Source organism: Haliotis rufescens, unplaced genomic scaffold (genome assembly GCF_023055435.1).
Source record: "Haliotis rufescens isolate VD_foot unplaced genomic scaffold, xgHalRufe1.0.p SCAF_1, whole genome shotgun sequence".
Classification (NCBI taxonomy): domain Eukaryota; kingdom Metazoa; phylum Mollusca; class Gastropoda; order Lepetellida; family Haliotidae; genus Haliotis; species Haliotis rufescens.
This window is the reverse complement of record NW_025963779.1, coordinates 37,552,098-37,572,733: the sequence shown is the minus strand read 5'-3', so window position 1 is coordinate 37,572,733 and position 20,636 is coordinate 37,552,098. Positions and strand designations below refer to the sequence as shown.

At 40.6% G+C, this 20,636-nt stretch overlaps 1 protein-coding gene across 16 annotated transcripts in view; it reads right to left on the bottom strand.

Moving 5' to 3' along the window:
- Positions 1-20,636, bottom strand: part of LOC124135719 (amyloid-beta A4 precursor protein-binding family A member 2-like) — a 164,544-nt gene that overhangs the window by 127,612 nt on the left and 16,296 nt on the right. For 8 of the 16 annotated variants that reach the window (XM_048396016.1, XM_046501206.2, XM_048396026.1 and 5 more), the window contains exons 3-5: positions 18,005-18,192; positions 3,807-3,916; positions 2,591-2,716 (exon numbers count right to left, since the gene is read on the bottom strand). In XM_048396016.1, the coding sequence (XP_048251973.1) occupies positions 2,591-2,716; positions 3,807-3,916; positions 18,005-18,192 (424 nt within the window). The remainder of the gene's footprint in view (positions 1-2,590; positions 2,717-3,806; positions 3,917-18,004; positions 18,193-20,636) is intronic. The other 8 variants (XM_046501209.2, XM_046501210.2, XM_046501213.2 and 5 more) reach the window with 4 other exon arrangements.

Genomic DNA, 20,636 nt, shown 5'->3' with positions numbered 1-20,636 from the left:
GCAGAGCCACTGTTTTTCTCAGTACAATGCTGCACTAAACTAATACTGGTACACTTTTACACCTTTGTGCATAAACAAGTGAGTGAGTGAGTATGGTTTTATGCCACTTTAAGCAATATTCCAGCAATATCACAGCAGGGATTACCAGAAAAGGGCTTCACACGGTGTTCGATGTGACGAGCGAATGCTCAAACCACTAGGCTACCCCACCGACTTCATTCAGTGCTCGAGTTGTCAGGGCAGTGTGTGCAGTGAGTTTTTCAGTATTTCTCTCTAACATCAGCATGTACTGTGGGTGGGTGGTGAGTTAGCATTAGCATATAACTAGGACAGCGTGTGCATGGTAAAGAAAATGTTGTTGGAAAGGCGATGGGGCATTTCATGAATAGGGCCCACTTAGTGCAGAGGCAAGTTGGTATTTGGAAAACGTCCTACTATACACTGATTTATTGTACAAGATAGACTGATTATATTCCAGTTAGTTCCATCCCTCAACCCATCCTTCAGTTTATAACATACCCATAAAGAAAGCTTGCACATCTGAGAAAGAGATTTCAAGTGTTAAAAAGGTCAAAGGTAAAATTTCTATAATCCAAACTATATATATATATATACCTCTGTAAAACAACCGACATTCATTATGTCATACACGATCATTTCAAATAAATCGAGAATTGAGTACAGCTTAGGCCATAATAAATTAATTATCAGATTTTCATCCATATTTTTAAATAATGTGAGGTGGGAGGCATTTCTTTATACACGTATACATATATCTTTCTTGTAACAATTTCTTCAAGGCATTGGTACTTGGGCTGGGACGAGTCCAAATTTACTACCTGAGTACTTAACCCTACCCCAGTACCCAATGTACCTCTCAAGAATTGGGTATAAAATGTCCAGTCAGGAATTGTTTTACCAGAGCCCTGGCAAAAAGTATTTAGATACACTATAAAAAAATCTGGTCATGCATACACTGAATTGGACAGAAGCTGAATCTTTACTCAGCATATAAAGGTCAGACGGAATGTCCGAATGTCGACTTGTAATGTAACCATGGAGTTACAGTGAATTTCTTACATTAAACACTATATCATGTGACTAACCACGGGTCCGTGTAGTCCTGTGGCTCCCCGGTCCTCCTCAGTACCCACCTGACTCAAGCATCCACGTTACCCGTCCCACCCCCTTATCTGTACATTAGCCGTCTAGGGATGTGGTACCATGAAGTAACAATGTTTAGTTGGGAGGCTGGCGTGAATGAAAATTAATTAAGTTATTATTCCATTACTTATATATTAGCATGATTAGAATGACTTAAGTTCTAACATTATTTTGAAATAACACTTCACCTATGCAACAACTTCAATTGACAATCACAACTGACAGTCTACAAAATCTGTGGCCATGGACCCTATGCCATGCATTTGACAAACATTCAATGACCATATGTACAGCAGTTAGGAGCAACACAACAAGGCCACTATGCATCTCAAAGGAAACCTAAGATGAAGAGGAAGCATAAAACATTATATATCACTGTCTCAGTCTAAGTCACAGGTCATCCAGTCCCAGGTGTAAGGGACTCCCCTCAAAGGTCAAAGGTTAATTCAGGGGTGTTAGAGTATGTATCACCACATGAAAGTCACATGTCAACTGTCAGGGTGCAATAAATGTTTTCATAAATACATAATTCGTCCCTTTTGTACAAAACAGAAACAATCATTCAAGACACTATTGAAAATAAAACCATTGTTTGTTCAAACAGCAATTGTGGACTTCAAGGAAGTAACAGAAAGAGCTTGCTTCCTTTGAGAATGCATTCTCATCATAAATCTAGGCATTTCCCTAAAACTTAATCCAAGTTCCTGTGGTACGTTTGGCTACAAAAACAGCATCTTTAGCCGTGAGAAATAACTTTCGGATATATAAAACAGAATATTTGGAGCATGTCTACAGAATGAGCTCTGATCAACATTAATGGCAAAAACAATTCAAAGTTTCAAATGTTCAGAAACATAAGATCAAAATTAATTTTAGCAGAATATATACCATAAATTTTTATCATCAGCTGATATAATAATCTTGGTGACAAAACTGAATGCTATCAGTAAATGCTTGATAATTAATAACCCTCCTGGTAAATAACAAGATCACATCACTGACCAGGTTTGGTATGTGGCAAGCGAGGCAAGGTAGGAATTCAAACTGATAAGAATTCAATAACTAGACTTTATGTCAAAAGTAGTAAATGTAATTTTTCAAAGGTCTACATTATCACAGACTAAGTATTTGATATCTGTCCCATCCAAAACATGCACAAAATCAGGCGACAACCACCATTATGGTGAAAACCCTTTTAAAACCTTGTCTCTGTTTTCACACTGTCAGTAGAGTGAGGGACATATATACATTTCATGTCAATCAAGAAATGACACAAAGGCTTGGAGAAAATCAGCCAAACTGGATCTCCATGGAGCCTGTGTGTCATATAACCCTAACAGACAGAATGTGACTTTCACTGGCAACACCCGTGCTGAGGGCAGTTAGTGGGTATTCCAAGCTGGACGTTAGTGGATGCAAAACTTGCCAGCAAAAGATGGAATTGCAGGTCGCGGTTTTTCCTCATCAGGGGACCCCTGACCTTCACCCTCGGCCTCTGCACCATTACTGGCATTACCTGTGTCCTCTGACCCACTGCACTCAGCACCATCTACTGGACAAAACAGGAACCAAACTCAACAAAGGGAGGTAATGAGTAATATTGTGTCCTTCCTACCTCACCTTCAAAGATCTGTGCAGTTACTAGTGCATTTATAGGAGAAAGAAGCTGTTATTAAACATTCCTGATACAATAATCAGATGTAAGTCCAAACTATTCATGCTTGAATACATTTCCAGCATCAAGACAAAATAATACAAATTGATTACTACCCCTACCTAGCAATATACAAAAACTAAAAGTAGTTGACAAACATTTGAGTGATGTAGCTGTCTTGAAAATAAATGAACCAGCAAACATGTTAAGAGTTTTAAACAACATTTTGGCTGGAACATATTTGTATTAAGTAAAACCCTTTTTTCCTGATTACGCAAGTAATAGTCTAAAATAGCAGCACTTTCTTCGATCAATAACATTATAAAGTCATATGTCAACCTAAATGGCACTGGTTATGCTTGTTCCAAGTTGGACATAACCGTGTTAGGCCTACCATTAAGTAACACCCTGCCCCAAACACAGCTCCACAATCCAATTATGTCCTATTTCCAAAACACACACATCTTAAACATCTAATGTACAATAATGTAGCTAAATGCACTTTGTCTCGACTTGCACCTTGCCCACACAATGGTTATTGGCCAAGAATAGAGGAGGCGACTACAACTGGTCTATGCTGATCAATGGTCAAAACAGGTCAATGTCGCCGTCTAATCCATAATTTTTCCTCATCCTTATACAACCTTTTCAAGATTTGTTTTTGAGTGCACTGAATAAAGGTAGGGTTTGGTAAATTTGTGTAAAAAAATCATTTCTCACATCTTGTTTCTGGAAAACAAATGAATGAATACTTCAATCAATGAAAACTAAAAAAGTGGGTTTCAGACTTACCAAGAAATAAACAATATCATCAAAGAAAACAATGGATGTCATATTTTAATGATATGAAAAATAATTATGACCAAAACAATGATTGAATTGGCATAAAAAGCTGAAATTCAAGAAATTCTTAATTAAAATATGCATCAAAAAAAGAAACAAGCAAAAAACATGTTACTGGAAACGAAAACACGAACAAAAAGTCTACCTTTTTCCTGTTCCTGTTTGGCATACTCTTCCTCCTGTTGACGTTCAATCTCTTCTCGTACTCGGCGCATCTCTTCCTGTCTTTGTTGCATTTTCTGAATGTTTGGGTCTCTGAAAACACCAGCGGGAACAATTAGAGACTGGGAAACTACTTCCATATATAGGTACACAGTCAGGACAAAGTGGCTGAAATTTTGCCATTGCCTTAGGAAGAATGCTGAAATGCTGAAGAACTCGGAGAAATGCTGCAATCTAAAGCTCTAATGTCAATCCATCAATGTACATAATTGATAACCATAACAGGATAACGAGGTTCTTAAAGTATCTTTTACAACTAATTTCACAAGTGATTACATTGCAGGGTTCTTTCACCATGTGCATCAATTGTCTGTATCAGATAGCAATCTGCTCAGTAAAGAAATGACCTCAACATATTTTGCATTTACGGAGGAAAAACCATAAGAAACAGAGTGCACACTGTGTAAATCCACATAGCATAGCAACGTCAGTTGGTATTAAAACAAATACATAAACATTAATAACTTCACAGATGGTTTATTTAATCACGGGCGTCAAAAACATAACGGTATCAAGGATCTCATTCAGTGAAAAAATGAGGGACGGTGGGGTAGCCTAGTGGTTAAAGTGTTCACTTGTCACGCTGAGGACATGGGTTCGATTCCCCACATGGGTACAATGTGTGATGCCCATTTCTGGTGTCTCTCACCTTGATATTGCTGGAATATTGCTAAAAGAGGTGTATCAGCTAATCAAATCCCATGAAATCACTTCCAATTTATTTATTTTATTGATAAACTGTGCCATATGTCTAAGTTTGCATCCGGCAGTGTTCAGTCAGATTCAAGTAGTTTCAATGTTCAAGTATTTGTCATGTTACATGTTTTCAATATCTACCGCCATGAGCCATATTAGAAGTTTGTTTGTTTTTATAGTAGTGAACATAAACTGTAGAAAAGAGCCCCATAAAGCCTTAAGAAGAGATAGGTCCTTGGGCTGCTTTATGTCATCAGAAAACATGCCTAATCTGAAGGAGGAGGTATGGAGGTTTCCTACAGTAGAGAGTTTCGGGACCTTTCCATGATGTCAAACCAGTTCTCTATGACTCTGATCATGAGAAGAATGAATGTTAAATGAAACATGTAGCCCAATATAACGTCATTGAAAATAACATCAACAAACGAGACATTCTGTTCTAAATTATTAGTTGACCTCCTCACCCATATTTATCCGTCATATTTTCGAATCTGCATTTTAGAAAATAACATGTCAAACCCTCCACTTACTTTTATTGACCACTTTCATATGATCCAATAATAGTGGTTTTATTTGAATAACGGCTCCATAATAATTTGAATAACTGCTCCATAATAATTTGAATAATGCTCAGTTTAGAGGCATAAATTTCATATTGAATGTTCAATGATATTCGTCTTCCATCCAATGTACCTCCCTTCCTAGCTCTAAAGAACATTGTGTATAAAGGCATTGGTAAGCAGTACAGTGATAGGAATCAACTTCTATATTTGAGTTTGATAATCAACACCATCAAGTGATTGGCACTGGGAAGTTCAGGATCACATTCTATGGATGTGTTTCCATGTCAGGTTGAGTATGTAGACTTTTATAAACAAATACATGTAGACAGCGTCTTCCTTATCATTACCCTACCCACTTGTTTTCCTGTCTTCACTCAAGTGCTGTTGATCAGCCAATCAAATATCTTGCTTGTGACCCATGAAGATCCGGGGTAGAATAGGTCTTCAGCAACCCATGCTTGCCGTAAAAAGTGACTATCTTTGTTGAAAGATGCGACTAATGGGATCAACATATGGCTAAAAAGAATAATAGTCTTGGTTCTCAGGCACCAAAAACCTAATACTTAAATACAATGCACCAAAAAAATTGAAAATGGAAACAAAAAGAAATGTGCAATGAACTATATGAAGATGTGGGCAGTGCCTGAGAACCAAGACTATTATTTTTTTTAGCCTATGCAAATTTATCTAAACTATGAATGTTTATCAATGCAAGCATCGCTTCTGATAAAATGATTAAGATTTGTCTAACACATTATTTGAGTTCATTGGAGTATGAACTTTCATAGAGTGAGGGCCAAACTGTATAAACGTTTTTCAAGATAGAACATGAGCATATGTATACTCAAATTGCTCTACAGTAACATCTTTTGTAGGCTGGTTCCAACAAATATTTTCAAATAATATCATTAGATGAGAAAGGTCTGTTAACATTTACCTCACAAACTCAGCCACAGACTGCATATCATAATACATTTACAGGACATCAAAAAGGCCTATGGCAATTACAAATGTAAGTCATCATTGATCAATTAGCCGATCATTAAATAGTGATCATAGACATGTGTCCAATAGATAATGAAGTAAATTCATTGATTACTGTAGACTGTCACTGTCATTTCTTCGTTTTGTTCACTACAATGGGTCGTAGCAAGTATATTCGTTAATAGGCATGGAGACAAAGTCTCTGACTTTTTCCAATGTCCACCAAAATGCTGAGTTCTAAATTAAAGTATCTAAATGATCAGAAACAAGTTTTTTGTACATACTTATGTAAGGGAATTTCCACAGGTTTCCCCATGAATGTGTAAGTAGTCCGTCAGAGTTGACATTTTTTCAAGAATACATTCTCATAAAAAGACTACGAACGTCAAAATGTGTCATTCATACATTTATGAGCTTCAGTTTCGTGGTCCCTTATCCACTGGAAAAGTCATATATTGTGTACGCTTCACATTAAAACATAATATAGAATTACATCTCCCTGACCTTCACATGACCTTAACAACGCTTAAGCTCTTCACAGTCATACATCAAACCCTACACTCAATAAATGAAGTTTTAGATAAAAAGTTGTAGCAATGGTGACACGCGTTGGAAAGAGTTTGTCAACAATATGTTCATTGTTTGCTCTCAATCAACAAACATATAGTTATTTATTGCAGAATGATTCTTTTGGGAACATGTTCTAATAAAATATGTGGGTTAGTATCTTAATATTGATTTTATGATTATCTGATCGATTTTTTAATTTCAGCACACAATCGGTAAAGCGATAATACGATCCATGGCACTCGTATATTGTAAGGAGATCTATGTCCTTCTCCAGGGCACCTTTCACAGCTGCATCAATGCAGGGAAAGTGGTTCTCTACCACCTACAGTTTTCCCTTTCCCCTTTCCAAAATGGCGGAACTTTGACCATTTTCAGTTTAAATTCCTAGATACTATACTGTACTCATGGCTGTGTGTACCAGTCATCTGTTTGTGACAGTCAATACAGGAACTACTAGTTCATCAAACAGCCTGACATGATGTGGTCCCTTACTTCTGATGGTCACAACACCAAGCATCAACATACAGAACAACAACTGATCAAACACCAGGACAAAAACATTGAATATCAGCCCAGAAGTCTATACCTTTAACACAATTCATCATTTCCAGAACTGATTACTGAGGCACAGCCAATACAATGTAATATGAATGAAGCTACTTCATCTTACCGATTCATAATGTATTTGCAGGCTTGGCTGTGGTCATGGTATAGCCGTATCTGTACATACATCTCAAGCAGCTCGATGAGATTTTGGAAAATCTCACCATTGAAATGGTTTACAGTTGATGCCGACATTGTCCCATCAGTCATAAACAACACTTGTCTTTCACAGTAGTCCCGGGAATCAAAATACAGCAGCTTCTTTCCCCGAATCAGCACTTCATAAATTCTTACATCACACACACAACATTTCACAGTGAGTCCTTGAATTCAGTTTTCAATTTAAAAAATTTCTCGTTAAAATGTCTAACGCTTACATCACTTATTGACAGTGAACCCAAATATGGATCGACCTGAACAAAGTTAACCTATCTCTAAACCTGTATCCACTTGTTGAAGGAAAAGGAATTCAGTCAGAAAAATATCCTACAATTGAAACAACAATCTATTATCATTCGTAATGTGAAGTTGTTTCAAAAGGAACTACTGAACTGACGACATTCACCAATCATTTCCAAAGATTTAAGAGAGTTTTCCAATTTCTTTATCAAGCTGTCTGGTCAGATGAATGCACACTTGTGTCACTGTCTTGTCCAAACACAAAACATGACTAATCGTGAAACATGCAACTTTCAGATTAAGATCGATAACCCATAAATAATTTAACCACTACACAGGCATGAAATATCTAAGTAGAGTTGTATCAGAAGACAATGGGTCTCACATGCTGCCAAGCTCTGTAGCAACACTGAAGTACAGCAGAGTCCCAACTGACACTAACAATATTTCATTACTGAGAACATTCATGTTGGAGAGCTCTTAACTTCAAAATGCAAACAGCAATTTCACAAACCAGTGATTTACTATTAGCTCATATGAACATTCAATTTGATTGTCTTTTTTGTACCAATGTTCCAATTCTTTTTGTCAATAAAATTTCACATTGCATGATATCTATTTTCTACTTAACATTACAAGCTCATCAACTCTATTATAAGTCTTTCCTTTCAGACACCAGATGGTCACATGATTTGAAACCAAAATGACACATTTGATTCAACTTAATTCATCCAGAAGAACTGCATTTTTCCGTACTAAAAACTATTTTGAATTCTCATAAACATCAGTCAATGCACCAATCAGAAGCACAATTGTCATTAAGAAAGCCAATATTGAAAGTTATTTTCAGCAGATCAAATGCAGGTAAACTTGATAATCGATAAAATTCCTTCAGAAGCAGGGCAACAGAAACATCCCACTTGAGGTGCGTATTCCCTTTCACAGATAATCAATCCTTGGCATGATGCACATATTCACCATACATCCAAGAGTAGACACCATGAAAAAGTTGAGCAACAGTGTATCCAAACTTATAACGTCCACCACTCGCAGAAGAAAGGCTCGCAAGGATCGCGTCTCACATAATCAGAATTTTGAGAAAAGAAAAACGTTGTAAAGTAATGGTGATCAATTAGTTTCCCCGCTTGAGGCAAACGAGGTGTATCACTAGAGATAAGGGATGATTTGGAAGAGCTTAGTGAGGCCTTACCAAAGTGGTTTTACATTAAACATGTATGACGGTTGAAGACAGCATCAGAGTTGGCCTGTGTGATAGATTAGACACCAGTTACGAGGAGAGTTATTGTGGCACAAAATACCATACTATGCATACTGATTAAGCTCTTGTCTGAGGAAAACAACGCATTGAGGCCATGGCCTTGAATTAATTTGTTTCTCGTCTACAGGCGTGAAATAAAGGCTTTTGATATATAAAGAGATCATTTTCACCCTAAAAGGGATAAATTTCACTTCAGCATGACTTTTTCATGAAATGGATTTCCTCTCCATTCTATATGCTGATGGCAGTGAAAGTTGAAAGGTTTGGATGTTAACATGTGTCAGACGGTTTCATGCTGGAGTAATGTATGAGGTTGACAATCACACAGGTAGACACAGACTAACTTGAAACTGTGAGGCCACACACAGGTGACTGACAATTGGGGCTATCTTAACTATTGCAATAGTAGCCCACACTACTGCAATAGTATTGTGATAGTTGTCAGTTATTGCAATAGGTACTGAAATAGTAGTAAACCAACTTTAAGGCTTGATAATTATATTAATCAATGTAATAGAAATGAATAAACACTTCCTGACAATCTTAAAAACAGCCATTTTCCTCCCTGTTACAACACAAACCAAAGGGATGTAACTCTAATCTGAAGTTTTCATAACTTGCTAATCAACAAAGAGACAGCTTTGAAACTTGCATATATATGTATTATTCATAAATAAAAATTGCAACTATTGAAACTGTCGATTGTTGTGCATACTTTCAACAACACTATTGGTATTTTAAAATTCCTATCGATATAGTAATATCCTAAGGCAAACAATTACGATAGTTCAAACTATCATTACACTCCTAGCAGCTATAGTGGTCACTTATTAGTACAGGGGGTTTCAGTCCAAACCAACAATATCATGTCATAATAGCCTAAAAAGAGAATTCTTCGTGTCCTGCAAACAGGGAAAAGATTTGAATACACAATGCCAAGAAGATTGATCATTGACTACTACTCCTGCAGAGTTATCCCGAATGGTAAGAGTGGTAGTCCACAAAGAAATGCCACAAGTCCCACCTGGGCCTAACTATTTACAGACAAGCAGAAGAGTTAGAGTGAATGTCATTTTACGTGGCAGTCTGTATATCCAAGACATCAACAGGGATCTGCAAATAATAGAATTTGGGCCAGGCAAACCAGTCACTGATAGCATGTGCAGCTCATCAGGGTATGACACAATCAAGGTCCAGCCAGGTCCATAAGAATGACCCTCAAATACACATTTCAGTTTTCTCTGACAACAAGCATAAGATACCGGAGTCTTTAAAACACTTACACATGTCTATTTGGTGCAGGAAAACAACCCTTAAAATGTCATATCAATACCTTGTTTGTTTACTGATTTCTCCTGCTGATTGTAATTGACCAATGAAAAGAGGAGGAACAGACAGACATATTTCCCGAAACTCTTCATCAACGGTGACAATAATTTCAAGTGAAAAATAAATATGTACTTCCTCATAGATAAATATATAAATGATCACCATTTAAATTAAAAATAAAACCATTTACCATTATGAAATCATATTGGCACCATAAAGCATAAACCAATAAATAGCTTTCAACATATGTATTCAAATTTGTGCTCTTGACAGACCATCATTTCATGGTACCAAAAGGTTATATTTCCCCCCAAATACTGTCTGTTTACCCTAAATGGGCAATCATCCTTGTACTGCTCAATTCAAATTTGGCAACTCTGCAACAAAAGCTCTTGGCCAAACATTCCTTCCCTGAACATGGGCATCTGCTGATGGAACCCTGAAATCAATACCCCACAATAAGCGACTGCCAGTCAAAGGCTGCCGGTTCAATACAAATTCAAATTCGACACAATCTTACCATGATTGAAGATATGTCGTTTCATTCTCCATTTTACCCTGTGTGGTAACACAAACTGTGCCTAAAAAAAACCTGATAGTGTTTTCGTCAGTTTCTGTCTGACACATCTCTCATAAGACCTATGCAATCCCCATAAGAGAAGTGATTTGACAGTCGTATTGGTCAAAGGATCACCAGATGCTTCCCCCAAGAACACAGCTTATACAAGTTCAATACCCATAGCAGTGTAATTTGATCAGAATTTACAGAAATCTCTTGCTTCTGTTCTGACCTGTATGTTCATACCTTGGTTTGGAAGAGGACATTGTCTGCAAAACAAGCTAAAATTCAAGTTATGGGGAACATAAATCAACCCTAAACTGCTTGAGAGATCACAATGATGAATTGATTGTTGCCAAGCAAAGGTCACAGTGAAATAGGAGGTTTAAACAGGGTTTTTTAATACCATTTTCATTTTTTTATTGTTTGAAAGCTGATTGATTTCAAGACAATGTTGATGATAATTAACTGAAAAATCATCTTCCTTTATGCATTTTCTCAAAGGTAGAACATCAGAGATCCACAGAGGACTGTACTTTTTTCTATGGCTAATATTTGGGGCAAATTCATCATGAGAAAGCTTTCATTTACACATCAAACTGTTTGCAGATTTGTTCAGATTTATTTATTTAACAGTGTACGTGCAAGTGTAAATACAAACCAGGAAAGTGTTTGACTTACATCCCAATAACATTTCTGTAGGCGAACCGACACCCAATAACAGTTCTGCAGGTAAACTGACACCCAGGGTGCGGTTCCACAAATTGATCGTAGTGCTAAGGTGATCGTAACCCCCCCATACTTCAACATAGACTTACGACAGTTGTAGCGCTATTATGGCTTCGTGGAATGGTGCCCAGGTAACATATCTGTAGGTCAATTGAAATCTCAGTAACATTTCTGAATGTGTTTTGTTTGTTTGTTTGTTGTTCAAAGCAACACTCAGCAATAGTCCACTATATGAGGGTGGTCTGTAAATAAATGAGTCTGGATCAAACAATCCAGTGATCGATATCATGAGCATTGATCTACGAAATTAGGATACAATGACATGCATCAACCGAGTCAGTGAGTCTGACCACTAGATTTGTTAGTCTTCTGAACGCTAACCGACACCTAGGTAACATTTCTGTAGCTGAACTGACTCCCAGGTAATATTTCTAAAGGTGAGGTGAGGTGAAATGGGGTGAAATGAGGTGAGGTGAGCATTTGAAATTATCTTTTATCAAAGAACTATTATAATATGTACAAGTCCTAGCATTAGTCTTGGAATTGTATATTAGTGAACTGTACTTGATTTTTGTCATTTGTGACTCAAACAATGATGCAATTTATGTTACTTGATTATTTAGGCATATCCTTGCTTATCCAATGAGCATTGTCAACTGAAGTAAGATACTAATTACATTAATATTTATGTATTTCTGTTCATTGTCGACTTTAGCAGGACTTATACGCAAGTACAATTATTAGGAGACATGTTTTCCACATTATGCTGTTATTTATTTTTGTGTCTTCAAATGTGAAGCAATAGAATTTAGTTGCCACAAGATATTTTCTTCAAGGTAGTCATTTGGCTACTTCAGAATATTTAGACAGTAGACAAATTGAAATTTAGGTCGAATTGGCGACCGTTTTAGTCGCAACTTTGATGCCTGAATATGAATACCACACTGAGACAGAGTATACTGACTCTGAGCTGACCAGTCCGTGTTTTAGCCCCTTAATGCTGAGTACCATCTCTTTATGTCTTTTGATATGACCCTGCCAGGGATCAAACCCCGGAACTGCTGCTCTTCCAGCAGATGCTCTACCAAAAGACCATGGAGGCGTTCTGTTCTGAAGGTGAACAGACACCTATGTAACATTTCTGTAGGTGAACAGAACTGACATCCTGGTAACATTTTGTAGGTGAAATGAAGAAATACATCTTGAATAAATGTCTGAACTGCCATGATAAATATCCTGAATTTGAATCAGCCAGTACCTCATCAGTAGAAATCACACCTGCTTCTTTATATACTGACAGACTACAACACAAAACATATCAATCATATTTCTTGTCATGTTCTTAGTGTGTAACATGTGAGTCAGACGTTTCATGAACTAATCAAGGATTGACCACTCAAACACATAAATATAGTGGTAGAAAGGGTCAGAAAATAGGCACCTTGTGTATTTCTGATTCATGTTTGATTGACAATGATCAATAATCTTCATGGGTTTTACATAAACATTCCATAAGAAAATTAATACTTCAAAGTTTGAACGTTTTTTAAATTCAAGTGAATAGCCTTTAATGCCTAACAATGTGCAAATGATTAGGAAATAATGTTCAATGTCTATATCAACAATAATGTTCTTGGTCATGATGATATAGAATCACAAAAGCCCTGCAGGCTAAGATAACCAATATTGACTGAGGGTTGTGCAAATTGGAACTTGTCTGAATTTGAGTCTGCATGGTGATACAAGAAAGTTAATTTCATGATAAATGTAGCATGTGTTGATCTGTAATATTCAACTTGTCAGTGATGTTCATTCCAAATATAACTCAAGGGTGTCTATTATCATGGTTACCTCATTTTCTATCGCAGGTTTTATTTAGAAACAAATTTCCACACTTAAGTGTTTGTTTCATAGTTGCCATTTACTTTTACTGTAATTTTTGAGGATATTGAGACAAAAACAGGCATGTGTGAGTGAGTGAATGTTATGCATCAGAGTCAGCAGCCTGAATACAATCCAACCTTAGGTACACAAAAACGATGGTTGATATTTTGAGCAACAACATACATGATCAGGGAATGATGACACCTGATCCTCATAATAATCTCTTACACCCAGCATCAGGTGCTTGAGACCTAGTCATCTCTTACACCCAGCATGGGGTGCTGGGGACCTAGTCCTCTCTTACACCCAGCGTGGGGTGCTGGGGACCTAGTCATCTCTTACACCTAGCATCAGGTGCTTGGGACCTAGTCATCTCTTACACCCAGCATGGGGTGCTTGAGACCTAGTCCTCTCTTACACCCAGCATCAGGTGCTTGAGACCTAGTCATCTCTTACACCCAGCATCAGGTGCTGGGGACCTAGTCATCTCTTACACCCAGCATCAGGTGCTGGGGACCTAGTCATCTCTTACACCCAGCACGGGGTGCTGGGGACCTAGTCATCTCTTACACCCAGCATCAGGTGCTGGGGACCTAGTCATCTCTTACACCCAGCATGGGGTGCTGGGGACCTAGTCATCTCTTACACCCAGCATGAGGTGCTGGGGACCTAGTCATCTCTTACACCTAGCATGGAGTGCTGTGGACCTAGTCATCTTTTACACCCAGCATCAGGTGCTTGGGACCTAGTCATCTCTTACACCCAGCATCAGGTGCTGGGGACCTAGTCATCTCTTACACCCAGCATCAGGTGCTTGGGACCTAGTCACCTCTTACACCTAGCATCAGGTGCTTGGGACCTAGTCATCTCTTACACCCAGCATGGGGTGCTTGAGACCTAGTCTTCTCTTACACCCAGCATCAGGTGCTGGGGACCTAGTCATCTCTTACACCCAGCATCAGGTGCTGGGGACATAGTCATCTCTTACACCCAGCATCAGGTGCTGGGGACATAGTCATCTTTTACACCCAGCATCAGGTGCTGGGGACCTAGTCATCTCTAACACCCAGCATGGGGTGCTGGGGACCTAGTCTTCTCTTACACCTAACATGGGGTGCTGAGGACCTTGTCATCTCTTACACCTAGCATCAGGTGCTGGGGACCTAGTAATCTCTTACACCCAGCATGGGGTGCTGGGGACCTAGTCATCTCTTACACCCAGCATGGGGTGCTGGGGACCTAGTCATCTCTTACACCCAGCGTCAGGTGCTGGGGACCTAGTCATCTCTTACACCCAGCATCAGGTGCTGGGGACCTAGTCATCTCTTACACCCAGCATGGGGTGCTGGGGACCTAGTCCTCTCTTACACCCAGCATGGGGTGCTGGGGACCTTGTCATCTCTTACACCCAGCATCAGGTGCTGGGGACCTAGTCATCTCTTACACCCAGCATCAGGTGCTGGGGACCTAGTAATCTCTTACACCCAGCATCAGGTGCTGGGGACCTAGTCATCTCTTACACCCAGCATCAGGTGCTGGGGACCAAGTCATCTCTTACACCCAGCATCAGGTGCTGGGGACCTAGTCATCTCTTACACCCAGCATGGGGTGCTGGGGACCTAGTCATCTCTTACACCCAGCATGAGGTGCTGGGGACCTAGTCATCTCTTACACCTAGCATGGAGTGCTGTGGACCTAGTCATCTTTTACACCCAGGATCAGGTGCTGGGGACATAGTCTTCTCTTACACCCAGCATGAGGTGCTGGGGACCTAGTCATCTCTTATACCTAGCATGGAGTGCTGTGAACCTAGTCATCTTTTACATCCAGAATCAGGTGCTGGGGACCTAGTCATCTCTTACACCTAGCATGGAGTGCTGTGGACCTAGTAATCTTTTACACCCAGAATCAGGTGCTGGGGACATAGTCTTCTCTTACACCTAGCATTGGGTGCTGGGGACCTAGTCTTCTCTTACACCCAGCATGAGGTGCTGGGGATCTAGTCATCTCTTACACCCAGCATCAGGTGCTGGGGACCTAGTCATCTCTTACACCCAGCATCAGGTGCTGGGGACCAAGTCATCTCTTACACCAGGATGGGGTGCTTGGGACCTAGTCATCTCTTACACCCAGCATGAGGTGCTGGGGACCTAGTCATCTCTTACACCTAGCATGGAGTGCTGTGGACCTAGTCATCTTTTACACCCAGAATCAGGTGCTGGGGACCTAGTCTTCTCTTACACCTAGCATTGGGTGCTGGGGACCTAGTCTTCTCTTACACCCAGCATCAGGTGCTTGGGACCTAGTCATCTCTTACACCATGCATCAGGTGCTGGGGACCTAGTCATCTCTTACACCCAGCATCAGGTGCTGGGGACCTAGTAATCTCTTATACCCAGCATGGGGTGCTGGGGACCTAGTCATCTCTTACACCCAGCATGAGGTGCTGGGGACCTAGTCATCTCTTACACCCAGCATCAGGTGCTGGGGACCTAGTCATCTCTTACACCCAGCATCAGGTGCTGGGGACCTAGTCATCTCTTACACCCAGCATCAGGTGCTGGGGACCTAGTCATCTCTTACACCCAGCATCAGGTGCTGGGGACCTAGTCATCTCTTACACCCAGCATCAGGTGCTGGGGACCTAGTCATCTCTTACACCCAGCATGGGGTGCTGGGGACCTAGTCATCTCTTACACCCAGCATCAGGTGCTGGGGACCTAGTCATCTCTTACACCCAGCATGGGGTGCTGGGGACATAGTCATCTCTTACACCCAGCATCAGGTGCTGGGGACCTAGTCATCTCTTACACCCAGCATCAGGTGCTTGGGACCTAGTCATCTCTTACACCCAGCATCAGGTGCTTGGGACCTAGTCATCTCTTACACCCAGCATCAGGTGCTGGGGACCTAGTCATCTCTTACACCCAGCATCAGGTGCTGGGGACCTAGTCATCTCTTACACCCAGCATGAGGTGCTGGGGACCTAGTCATCTCTTACACCCAGCATGAGGTGCTGGGGACCTAGTCATCTCTTACACCCAGCATGAGGTGCTGGGGACCTAGTCATCTCTTACACCCAGCATCAGGTGCTGGGGACCTAGTAATCTCTTACACCCAGCATCAGGTGCTGGGGACCTAGTCATCTCTTACACCCAGCATCGGGTGCTGGGGACCTAGTCATCTCTTACACCCAGCATGGGGTGCTGGGGACATAGTCATCTCTTACACCCAGCATCAGGTGCTGGGGACCTAGTCATCTCTTACACCCAGCATCAGGTGCTTGGGACCTAGTCATCTCTTACACCCAGCATCAGGTGCTTGGGACCTAGTCATCTCTTACACCAAGCATCAGGTGCTGGGGACCTAGTCATCTCTTACACCCAGCATCGGGTGCTGGGGACCTAGTCATCTCTTACACCCAGCATGGGGTGCTGGGGACCTAGTCATCTCTTACACCCAGCATGGGGTGCTGGGGACCTAGTCATCTCTTACACCCAGCATCAGGTGCTGGGGACCTAGTCATCTCTTACACCCAGCACGGGGTGCTGGGGACCTAGTCATCTCTTACACCCAGCATCAGGTGCTGGGGACCTAGTCATCTCTTACACCCAGCATGAGGTGCTGGGGACCTAGTCATCTCTTACACCCAGCATGGGGTGCTGGGGACCTAGTCTGCCCGGAATCTCCTAAGGAGTCAACTTTACTCAAGTCTTTTCAGAGTTTGTAAACCACATGTCCAATATATATTGAAAATGTGGCAGCCATGGTTGCGACCAACCAACATAAACATAGTAAGCTTACATGAAGTTTTAGTTCAGCTAAAAAGTAAAATTACTGGACAGCAGCCAACAGCCCTGACTGAGATAATCAAATGACATATTTGACTCAAAATTTACAAAAATGATTAGTTATCCTCTTTACATGGAAAATATACATAAAGTCACCACTGAACATAGCACAGCTCTCCACTGGCAGAAGAACTTGAACATTTACCAATATGCGCCAATACATTGTCAGAATTGGAACTCTTGCTCCACATGTTTAATCAAGACAAACAAGACTGATTTGGAGGTCCTATATTTCCCCAGCTCCTCACCACATGTCAAGAAGAAATAGTTAACAATTAGAGATAACAAAACAGACCCACACTTCAATATTCTACGACCAACTTGTTTCTTTAGAATTAATAAGTCAAACCTTAAAATCAGCAAAATGCAGCACTTCATCACCACTTCCAAAAAAATGCCCCAAGTAATCATGACCCACTTACTTATTTTTAACAAACCAAAACCTGACAAACATGAGACAAACTTTGAAGTCCTTCAAACTTGTATGCAATTAGTGAGTGAGTATGGTTTTACACCACTCCATACAATGTACCCATGTCGGGAATTGAACCCATCATGACGAGCGAACGCTTTAACCTCAAGGCTACCTGACCGCCCCTTGTATGCAATAAACCTAATCATCATGGTCATGATTCCAACATCTTGATGTGATAAATATTCCAGGTACAAACTTACCTTTTTACCCAGACTGGTTCGTTAGTGCTGTCCTCCTGTTGATATGATGACTGCAGAGCCACACCCTTACTGCGCTGGATGGCTGACTTGATGTCTGCAATCGCCATGTCTAGGGCCTCGCGCTTGGCCTTCAGGTCATTCATAATAGCCTGAGCATCCATCTCCTTATTTCGACTCTCAGAATGGTCCTTCAAAGAAAAGGACAAAATCTTCAATAGATTCAAAAAGCTGTTTTTACTATACTGATTGAATGATTGTCAACATAAAAGATGTGAAAGGTCTCATTGGACTCAACGTAAATAAAGTTTCCCCACAAATATCAATATCAGACCCAACTTTGTCTAGTATTAATCACTTTCACTTCCATTAGGATCTGGAAACTAATGTAAACTTGTGGTTCTTGGTTGAAACTACAAAGATTCTTGTGGCATAATTTTGATTCTACCTAAGAAATTAAATTTTGACCTGAAAAAGACGAGGTTTGATTATGATCCATTTCATCACTTGCAAAAATATCTTTCCAAGTTTGCAACTTGAGTGGATCACATCACTTAAGGTATTACTCCTGCATATGTAATGACCACACACAACTTGGAAACAGGCTTCTGTAGCACTTCTGTCCAACCTTCATCACTCTAAATTGGTAGGTTTAATGTGTTCTAAACAGCCTCGGCCTGCACAGTAGAGTGTAGTTTACTGATTGTTCTATTATAGCCTCGGCCTGCACAGTAGAGTGTAGTTTACTGATTGTTCTATTACTGCCCCGGCCTGCACAGTAGAGTGTAGTTTATTGATTGTTCTATTATAGCCTCGGCCTGCACCGTAGAGTGTAGTTTACTGATTGTTCTATTACTGCCCCGGCCTGCACAGCAGAGTGTAGTTTACTGATTGTTCTATTACAGCCTCGGCCTGCACAGTAGAGTGTAGTTTACTGATTGTTATAATACAGCCCTGGCCTGCACAGTAGAGTGTAGTTTACTGATTGTTCTATTACAGCCTCAGCCTGCACAGTAGAGTGTAGTTTACTGATTGTTCTATTACAGCGTCGGCCTACATAGTTGAGTGTAATTTACTGATTGTTCTAATACAGCCCTGGCCTGCACAGTAGAGTGTAGTTTACTGATTGTTCTATTACAGCCCCGGCCTGCACAGTAGAGCGTAGTTTACTGATTGTTCTATTACTGCCCCGGCCTGCACAGTAGAGTGTAGTTTACTGATTGTTCTATTACAGCCTCAGCCTGCACAGTAGAGTAAAGTTTACTGATTGTTCTATTACAGCCCCGGCCTGCACAGTAGAGTGTAGTTTACTGATTGTTCTATTACTGCCCCGGCCTGCACAGTAGGGTGTAGTTTACTGATTGTTCTATTACAGCCTCAGCCTGCACAGTAGAGTGTAGTTTACTGATTGTTCTATTACAGCGTCGGCCTACATAGTTGAGTGTAATTTACTGATTGTTCTAATACAGCCCTGGCCTGCACAGTAGAGTGTAGTTTACTGATTGTTCTATTACAGCCCCGGCCTGCACAGTAGAGCGTAGTTTACTGATTGTTCTATTACTGCCCCGGCCTGCACAGTAGAGTGTAGTTTACTGATTGTTCTATTACAGCCTCAGCCTGCACAGTAGAGTGTAGTTTACTGATTGTTCTATTACAGCCCCGGCCTGCACAGTAGAGTGTAGTTTACTGATTGTTCTATTACTGCCCCGGCCTGCACAGTAGGGTGTAGTTTACTGATTGTTCTATTACAGCCCTGGCCTGCACAGTAGAGTGTAGTTTACTGATTGTTCTATTACTGCCCCGGCCTGCACAGCAGAGTGTAGTTTACTGATTGTTCTAATACAGCCCCTGCCTGCACAGTAGAGTGTAGTTTACTGATTGTTCTATTACAGCCTCAGCCTGCACAGTAGAGTGTAGTTTACTGATTGTTCTAATACAGCCCCGGCCTGCACAGTAGAGTGTAGTTTACTGATTGTTCTATTACAGCCCTGGCCTGCACAGTAGAGTGTAGTTTACTGATTGTTCTAATACAGCCCCGGCCTGCACAGTAGAGTGTAGTTTACTGATTGTTCTAATACAGCCCTGGCCTGCACAGTAGAGAGTAGTTTACTGATTGTTCTAATACAGCCCTGGCCTGCACAGTAGAGAGTAGTTTACTGATTGTTCTAATACAGCCCTGGTCTGCACAGTAGAGTGTAGTTTACTGATTGTTCTAATACAGCCCTGGCCTGCACAGTAGAGAGTAGTTTACTGATTGTTCTAATACAGCCCTGGCCTGCACAGTAGAGTGTAGTTTACTGATTGTTCTATTACAGCCCTGGCCTGCACAGTAGAGAGTAGTTTACTGATTGTTCTAATACAGCCCTGGCCTGCACAGTAGAGTGTAGTTTACTGATTGTTCTGATACAGCCCTGGCCTGCACAGTAGAGAGTAGTTTATTGATTGTTCTAATACAGCCCTGGGCTGCACAGTAGAGTGTAGTTTACTGATTGTTCTATTACTGTCCCGGCCTGCACAGCAGAGTGTAGTTTACTGATTGTTCTATTACAGCGTCGGCCTACATAGTTGAGTGTAGTTTACTGATTGTTCTAATACAGCCTTGGCCTGCACAGTAGAGTGGAGTTTACTGATTGTT